This window comes from Halichoeres trimaculatus, unplaced genomic scaffold, assembly GCF_033239565.1.
Source record: "Halichoeres trimaculatus isolate MK-OKI-2021-1 unplaced genomic scaffold, fHalTri1.1 fHalTri1_scaffold_16, whole genome shotgun sequence".
In the NCBI taxonomy this organism is placed as follows: domain Eukaryota; kingdom Metazoa; phylum Chordata; class Actinopteri; order Labriformes; family Labridae; genus Halichoeres; species Halichoeres trimaculatus.
Window position 1 is genome coordinate 30,829,716 of NW_027437194.1, and position 9,635 is coordinate 30,839,350.

General features: G+C 41.3%; 1 protein-coding gene across 1 annotated transcript; it reads left to right on the forward strand.

Moving 5' to 3' along the window:
* Window positions 1–1,997: 1,997 nt before the first annotated feature.
* LOC141805804 (caprin-2-like) lies at window positions 1,998–4,052 on the forward strand. Its single transcript, XM_074690996.1, has 3 exons — window positions 1,998–2,211; window positions 2,312–2,443; window positions 3,772–4,052. The coding sequence occupies exons 1-3, from the start codon at window positions 1,998–2,000 to the stop codon at window positions 4,050–4,052; spliced, it is 627 nt and encodes a 208-aa protein (XP_074547097.1).
* The last annotated feature ends 5,583 nt before the right edge of the window (window positions 4,053–9,635 follow it).

Sequence of the window (9,635 nt, forward strand, 5' to 3'; positions counted from 1 at the left end):
GTATCCAGCTGCTTTGGGCACTGCTGCCCTGTGCTGTGCTGCGCGGCACTCAAAAATCCACAGAATTGCGCTGTGCGGCGCTCACGCTTTATGTGTGAATTAGGGGTAATGCTGCTATGGGGTTCAGACCTGTGGCTCGATTACACGTCTGTCGAGGAGGCAAAAAACTCCAACAATACTGACGTAGCTTTCAAATCCTTATGTGTCTTCATAGCCTGGTTGTATTCAGCCGTGTGTTTCAGCTTTGGGTGGTGGAACATGTTTGTGGTGTTGTCACCCTTTGTGGTAATAGTTCTCCTGCACATTTTGCATTTAATGTGTTTTGCTGCATGTCTGATCTTTGTTCAGCCAAACCACCTCCACATCACTGAGGTAGCTCCTCTTTCAGACACTAAATCCTCAGGTGAGGACGAAGTTGATGCTGCCATGCTACTTTTGCTCTCGGACTTTGTTGTTTCGTACACAGCAGGGAGCGTCATACATCATTGAGTCTGTTGTCTCTACGGATATTGGGAAATGACAAATTTATATCATCAAAAAAATTATTCTGGTATTATCGTAGACGGTATGATATGGCACACCCCTACCATCCAGTTTTTAACCAGTTATACGTTATGCTTGATTGTGCATTAGGCCCACTTGTGGAGGATTCAGACGTGCGTTTAAGTTGAAGATGAATATTGACTTTATATGTAATCTCGACGCGCGTCTTTGTGAATTCACATCCGGTGTGGCCGTGGCATTAGAGTTTTCATTTGAACTTTGTTTTTTTAGTTTAGTGTTATACAGCATTTGAGTTTCATCTGCATTTCCATCGTCCTCCTTTTTGTTCTTCCTGGGTTTCATGACAGCACAAGCATCAATGTCCTGTTGGTTGGTTGCTTTGATATGAACTGAACGGCTGTTAACTATTTGACAACATTGCCAACTTTTAACAGCTGTTCAGTTCATATCAAATGTGGCTGCGTCTGCACTTTTACTCTCTAGTCAAGCAGTTTGGAGAAGAGATGTCCTCCTCCAAGAGGTTTTTGGCCTGATTTAAGTCAGGGTCGACCTGATTGGAGTTTTCCCTGTCTGCCGTGTTTTCCTCATCCTGGCACGGCTCAGTCTGTATCCCCTAACAGGTTCATGGATTTTTTTCTGTAAGCTCTTTTTTTTTCAAACTGTTCTCAATAAAATCTGTGCAAGAGGTTTGGCTTTTCAGTTTAAATTCCAGCTTTTCAAGCTCCATCAAACAAAATTCCTTTACCTTTGCTAATACTGTAAGTGTTTCCAGCAAAGTGTTGATCGATTGTATCATTTTTTTTCTCTTTCTCTCTTCAGACAATCCTTTAAGCAGTTCTGATAAGAGATGTCCCTCTCCATGGGGTTTTCAGCCTTTGACCTGACTGGGGTTTTCTTTGTCATTATTCATATTCATTTAAATGATGATAAATAACTGTTCATTGCATCTTGTGTTTTTGCACTTGAGCGAACAGAAACATCACTGAGGTCTATGTTAATCAGTTGAAGAAGCTGGCTGTATTTTATTATTATTTTTTTTTTACTATCCTAAAAATCTATCCCACAACCAGTCTCAAGCAAACTCTGGAAGAAATGCTGATTTTAGCTTCTCCACATGGGTTTCATATCTTTAGAGACTTGGATATTTCTGCCTGGTTAACACTGCTTGGGGTTAAAGGTCTGTGAGGTTAAAAAATGGTTTGTGTTCATGTATACATCGCTTTAATTTTTTTTTGCATTCTCCAGGGGAACTTTTGATGGGGTATACGCAGAAAAACACAAAGGTACTGCGGGGGAAGTGACAAGTTGAACTATGTTCATGTTTACATTTCAAAGGTTAACTAAGACTAAGTGAATAAAGCTAATACTGTTTTCTTATTGCACAAGATGTACCCCATTTGACAGATGTTAAACATTTACAAGTCAGCTTTAAAACTGCTACAGCAGCCTCAGAGTTTAGAGTCCAGTAGACTACAGGACATTAAGACTGGAGGATGGCTTTCTCTGCTTTGCTGTCCATGGTGCTGTTTGGCAGCTTGGCTTTGGTCCGGAGTGACATTCTGACTCCTGAAACAGAGAACACAAATGAACCATGCTTTCCTGTGTGTGACCTGGTGAGGGAGTTCAGTGCTCTACGGGAAAAAGTTGGAGCCCTGGAAACTAAGCTGAAGGAGAGTGAAAACCAGATTGTTGAGCTGAAGGCCAGAGGTAATCTATTTTCGTTTCTATTTCAAAGACAGTCAAGAACATGTGTGGTTCAAGGAAACAAAAAAAAGAGTGAATCCATCTGTGTGTGCTCTTATTTTAGAATCCACCAAGGTGGCATTCAGTGCTGCAACAGGAGGAGGTAATAACGCCATCGGACCCTACATCGCAGACACAACTTTGGTCTTTCGAAAGGTGCACACAAACATCGGCGAGGCCTACGATACTGGCACAGGTGAGAACAGTCTTTTTTGACACACTGTCAACAGGGAAAGTGGAAAAGCAGCTACTATACACAAGACAAGGATTTTTTTGAGCATGGAGATAAGGCAGGCAAGCTTCTTGCATATCAAGCAATTCAATTTTGTTGTACTTGATGCAATGACAATTAAAGTTCTATTCTATTCTTTTCTATTCTATTCTATTCTATTCTAAGCTTGTACAATAAGTGCATCTAGACTAATCCCTGAGATAAAACTATCCTCAAGAGATACGACTGGCCCTGGTGAAATCAGTAATGCTTTTCCAGATTACCATTTGGTGCTATACTCATCGGCTATGTCTAATGACTGGGATAACCCTAACCCTTTTGAATTATTTACATATCCACAGGTGGCTGATGCTGCTTAGGCGGGCCCATAACAATTTCTTAAGTTCAAGAAGCAATATCATCTTTACCGACTAACAAATCACCATAGAGTTTTTTTAAAACTTACTCCTCTGGCCCCATTCTCAATAAGAGTATTTAACAATGCCTTCAGCAAAAGACAACTGCCCCCAACTTTATCAGAGGCCTCAATTATATTGCTTCTTAAAAAGAACAGAGACCTGCTTATCTGTGGTAACTTTAGGCACGTTTCTCTTTTGAATGTGGACTTTAAAATACTCGCCAAAGTCTTAACAGGACACCTCCAAAGAGTAATGCTAGTTCTGGTTAATCCGGTTCAAACCGGCTTCATAGGCACTCATTCTCTAACACCAGAAGGCTGTTTAATATTCTTTTTTCTCACTCTACAGACTTCCCTGAGATAATTTCGTCACTTGACGCTAAAAAAGAGTTCAATAGTGTAGAAAGGAAAAATTTGTTTTTTATTCACCTTACCAACGCTGGGTAGGCAAAAATTTACCCTGAACAGACTCCTGTAATAGGTGTAAGCAGTTTCCTGCGGAGACTGAGTCAGACTGATCAAGTTTTGTGCATCCATATTTAACACACTAACCAAAATTTCTGGGGTTTTTATTGAGCCAAAGCCCCCTTCTGTCTCTTAGGACTTGTCTTCAACGATAGCCTGCCTAAGAGCACAAGGCAAATTACTGCCTTTTCTACTCTGTTGGCTCACAGGGTTCTACTTCTGAAATGGACCCATTCACGTTCTCCAACTGACAATCGATGGATGCAAGAGTTGCTGCAATGCATCTCATGAGAAAAAAATTAGGTTCTCCCAGAAAGGCTGCACAGCAGAGTTTTATAAAACCTGTCAACCCTTTTTAGAATGTGTAAGATCTTTAACTATCACCACCGAAACTGTGATAGTGACCTGGTGTGAAAATCTGTTTTCACAGGTTTCTTCAGTGCACCTGTAGCAGGAACCTACGTCTTCATGATGTTCCATCACGCTGGAGGAAACCAAATAGCAGGTCTTAACCTGATGAAGAACAATGATCTTATTATCCAGACATTTGACCACAAGTCAACCGAAGACACAGCTGATAATGGAGGCAACGCCGTGATCCTGCAGCTGCAGAAAGGTGACAAGCTGTGTGTGCGCTTGAGTGCGAACACACACGTTTGGGGTAATGATTTTGTTACCACATTCAGCGGTTACCTGCTCAGTCAAGACTGAGACACTAAAGAAGACGAAAAAGAAGTTTTATTATAGCTTTTAATTTGAACATCTTTATGCGAATAAAAGTCTTCCTGTGTGAGTAATCCGTCTCAAGTGTAAATGTCTTATCCTGCAGGAGTCACTGTCAAAGCAGCTTTTGTTTGGCAGTGTGAAGGATTGAGCCAGGTTAGAAAAGACAGTGTGTTCACTGAAGTCTCGCACGTCTTTGTTTTTTATGGATTGCTGGTCTGCTGCTAGTTTGTGCTACAAATTTGATAAAACCAAGAGGCAACACCAGGTCAGTAAAAATGAAGCCTATGTTGAAGTGCTGAAAGTCGCTGTTTGTTGAGAATCCGCTTGAGGCTGGCTGCAAAAAGACCAGAAGTCACACACACACCCAGTCATAAAAACAGACTCTTTCAGCAATAAAACACGTATCTACAGCCTAGTTCAAAAAACATCTTGGGTCTAAAACACTGATTTCACTATCAGCACACACTGTACGGTGAGTGTTTTTTCTCTAACTCTGCGATTCGGAAGTTATTAGGATCACTTGATTGCCGTTGTTTGAACCAGGCTGTAAATATGTTTTTAATGCTGTAAAGTCTGTTTTTATTACTGGGTGTGTACAAGAATTCCAGTCTTTCTGCAGCCAGCCTCAAGCGGATTCTCGATGAGCAGCAACTTTTAGCACTTCCCCATAGGCTTCATTTTTCTTCACAATCCCAATTCTGCCCCTTGGTGGTTTCAGAGAGTTACAAGGTTCTGCAAAAGCACCTAGAAAATTTTTTTTGCAATGTGCAGACCATAGACTGGTTAAAGCATGGACGCAACCTCCGCGACGTCATCCGTCTGTTCGTCTATGGGGTGCTCGTTAGTCACGTGACCTGAGCTGTTTCTTCTTTCTTAGATTAACTGATGCACCTGTGAACCTGCAGACTGCAAACTAAGTATTTCCACATTTTTGAATGGGACTTTTTATTGAGGTGCTGAGGGGGCATAATGAACATGTCTAGGCTGTTGGAAATGCCAGAATCTTAATCTAAAAACTGTTAAGTGTCATTTGTAAAAGTTGCATCAGGCACATCTGCATCACTAGCCATGTTTACATGGACCCAAATATTCTGCTTGCATTCAGTTTATTTGCTCTAATGGAAAGACTTTAACCTTTGTATACACCTCATTCCGACAGAAAAGTTCCAATCTGAATGAACATTTAATCGGTTTCACAGGGGTGGAATATTCCTTTCCCCAAACCGATTAAGGAATCATGTATCCACTCAAACGGAAAGTTGTCAGGGTGCGTTCTTTCAGCGCATGCTCAGATATGACGTGAGATGCAACTAGAGATGTTCCTCAACTTTAAAAATGGCGGCGAGCCGTCAGCACTGGGCTGTTTCTCAAAGCCCAGGTACCTTGCCTTGCCTTGGAAGGCAGTGCCTCTGAAGCCACTTCCTTCCAATCCAAGGCAAATGTCCTGCCTCTGCTCAAAAGGAGATGCTAATGGAACAGCCTACAAAGGCATATTTTTTACCATCAGATTCCTTTCACAAATTTTTGTGTAATTGGAGTTACAATGTCTTACATTACACATGTTGCACTGTGGACAGTTCTTGGAAAGTTAAATACAAACGTGGGAGTAGACCGTATGCTCAAGCGGCTACAAATATTGTCATGGCTTGCCACTTTTGTACACTTTTTGCTTTTTTATTGGCCAATCATTGACACTCTGCAGGTGCAGCTTCTCAGTAATTATAGTTACGTGAGTGACACACAAAAGAGTCAAGTGTTGGACATGACATAAGTTGTTATTTTCAGAGGTGTATTTTGTTACTTACATTTAAATTGGAATTTACTGCTCGCCTCCGCTGGAGCGTCTCTCTCTGGTGCGTCTTTTCCTTCCATTCTTTCCTTTTCCATAGATTTACGCGTTGCATGTTGGGTATTTATGGCCGTGGCAAGGCTACGAAGGATACACCAGTGTATCCTTGGTCAATTAGCCACATGCTAACCAAACGGAGGACATATGCCTCCGGAGGACATGAACATTGGAACAGCACTTGGGCAGCGACTGATGATGTGGATGCCTGCACACGCCCACCCAACGCCCACATCAGACCAAGGCAAGGCAAGGTACCTTGGCTTTGGGAAACAGCCCTGGACCGCTGTGGAAAGTTTGTTTTTGATTCAAACTTTGAAAGAAATGAACATAATTTCAAGACTGGACGGACGACAAACTCGCAATACGGAGTATTGCAACACCATGATAAACAAACTGTCATCCTCCAGCTTTGATAATTCTAGTGATGTTTGTGTTTTTCTGTGCATGCCCCGTTGACTATTCTGTTTGATTACAGCGGCGCATGTAGACCAGAGATTGGAATATTCCTTTCCATGTATACTATTGTTTTCGGAAAGATTCCATTCGGAAAGACGAAAAACTCCTCATGTAACCATGGCTTACGTTTGCTTATGACAAATATTTACGCCTTTAATCATGACAGTGAGACGCAGCTGGGGTAAATTCCCGATAAACTCATTCAAAATGTCAATAAAAAATATTGCATTAGAAATGTTTGTTCATGTCTTCTCATAAAGAACTAAATTGTTTAATATTACATGTGTATGACCAGGTAATTTTAGTTATATATAGGGATATAAATATCAGAAAATACCAGTCAATTCCTGTTCATTTCCAAAATACTGAAGGAAGATGTGGCATTGAATAAAGTGTTACTCTCACAGTTCATATATTAATGTGTGCTTATTGCAGCCATGTGATAATGTGTGTACTTGCAGAAGGTTGAGAGCTACTGAAACCACAGATCACTCAGTATGAAGGAAGAGTGGACACCTTTAACAGGAAAAGTTTTGTTTTAAAGCTAAATATTTTTTGAAGATGATGTTTCTCATAAGAATCTTCACACTGAACACAAATGAGAATATCTCAAAAATGGTAGATATGGTATTTACCGCTGCATGAACCTTTGATAAATGCTGCCTGCAAACCATAAATCTGTTTAAAATTGAAACTGTTATCTTTGATTACTGTTAAAAAGTGCTTTTTGAACATCAACCCAGACAAGTGCTCCAATCAACTCTCGAGTGAACACTCCTCTGTGTTAGATCATTGATTCTGAATGGTCTATAAACACTCATCAGCCACTTTATTAGGTACACCTTGCTAGTACCGGGTTGGACCCCCTTTTGCCTTCAGAGCTGCCTTAATCCTTGGTGGCATAGATTCAACAAGGTACTAGAAACATTCCTCAGAGAGTTTGGTCCATATTGACATGATAGCATCACACAGTTGCTGCTGATTTGTCAGCTGAACATCCATGATGAGAATCTCCCGTTCCACCACATCCCAAAGGTGCTCTATTGGATTGAGATCTGGGGACTGTGGAGGACATTTGAGTACAGGGAACTCATTGTCATGTTGAAGAAACCAGTCTGAGATGATTCCAGCTTTATGACATGGAGCGTTATCCTGCTTGAAGTAGCCATCAGAAGATGGGTACACTGTGCTCATAAAGGGATGGACATGGTCAGCAACAATACTCAGGTAGGCTGTGGACTTTAAACCATGATCAGTTGGTACTAAGGGGCCCAAATTGAGCCAAGAAAATATCCCCCACACCATTACACCAGCAGCAGCAGCCTGAACCATTGATACAAGGCAGGATGGATCCATGCTTTCATGTTGTTGACGCCAAATTCTGACCCTACCATCCAAATGTGGAGCAGAAATCCAGACTCATCAGACCAGACAACATTTTTCCTTCTATTGTCCAGTTTTGGTGTTGCTGTGTGAATTGTAGCCTCAGTTTCCTGTTCTTAGCTGACAGGAGGGTCACCTGGTGTGGTCTTCTGCTGCTGTAGTCCATCTGCCTCAAGGTTGGACGTGTTGTGTGTTCAGAGATGCTCTTCTGCAGACCTCGGTTGTAACCAGTGGTTATTTGAGTTACTGTTGTCTTTCTATCAGCTCCAACCAGTCGATATATATATATATATATATATATATATATATATATATATATATATATATATATATATATATATATATATATATATAGATATATAGATATATATATAGATATATATATAGATAGATTATAACAAGTTTCTGTTTTGGTACTGTTTTGATTAAAACAGTAAACTGACCTTAGCTTTCCTTGTTTTCATTCTATTCACCAGATAGTTGAGTTACATTTAGTATATGTTATTGTAATTTTACAGGCCCAAAAATTGTATTACTTTCACGGTAAAAGTGTAAAAGTACAGGCTATTGTTGTAAAGTTACAAAAGTTACTGTGAGAATACTTAGCAATTGATAATTGTGGAGGTTACTGTGAAAGTCGTGCAAAATTTAGCCAGATTTTAGGCTTAAAAATGTAACAGTGTGCTGTTTGCATACAGGAAACCAAACCATGGGCCTTAGGAACAACTTATCTCCTCTGAGGTGATCCTATCAGAGTGTTGTTTTATGGACGTAAGGGTATTACTTTTTTTTTTTCATGAACATTAGAAATAATCACCCTGTATGTTTAAGTCAGAGACAGATTTACTTAGTGCATGCATCTTGAGTGTTTTTTTGTTCACAAACTGTCACAAAACAGTTTCCATCAAGAGGTTTAAGAAACGGTGAAATAGAAAACTCACTTGCTCATGTTGTCAGGTTTTTGATTTTCCTGGATCTGCTCTGTGCTCTTTGTCTCCTCCTCTGGTTCAGGCACTGGTCTGGACTCTGACCCCTCTTTACCATCCACCTGGCTTTGACTTTTCCCCTGGTTGAGTAGAGGTGATGAAGACCCTACAGGTTTCACCTCAGGATCTGTCTGAGCCGTTCCTTGCTCCTTGGAGATCTCTGGTTGTGGTGCAGCGTTTGATCCACTAGATGGAGACAAATCTTTCGTCTCTGCTCCAGGCCAGGAGATGATGTTCGGAATGATAGGACCACTCTGAGTTTCAGGCTTGGGATAAGGATCAGGTGAAGAGTGATGGCTGAAGTCTGAGTTGGCCTGAACTGGAGCATCTGTGGATGAGTTTGCTGTTATACCACGTTTCTGTTGCTCTTGAGCTGTAGGCCGCTGGCTTTGACTTCTTCTGATGCTGCTCTTGTCTTTACTCCTCTTACTGCTGCTGCCTTCTAGAAAAGAGGAAAGAGAAAACAGGTTCAGTCTCTGTGGAACTTGACATCCCATATTAAGTCAAACAGTCTTCTGCTGAGTTACCTTTAGTACTCTTGTCTCTCCTCTTCATCAGGAGCCGTGGCAGCGTCCCCATGTGTGTGTAGCTCTCACTGGAGCGGACATAACTGGCTGTGCGAGGACGCATGCCATCCATGTCATCCACTGTTGTCTCAACAAGGGGGGCCATAGACGTGGTGGGGCCATCCTCAGCTCCTGCTCCTGCCCCGGACTTTGACTGAGGGGACTTGGAGTCAGATTTCTCAGTGGAGCGTCGGAAAGTGAGGCTGGTGAGGCTACCAAACCACTTAAAACCTTGAAAAGGGAAGTAGAATAAAGAAGAAACAGTCAATGCGTGGCAGCAAAACTCATAATTTCAAAAGTTATGGAGAAAAGCACCACTGAAAGAGAA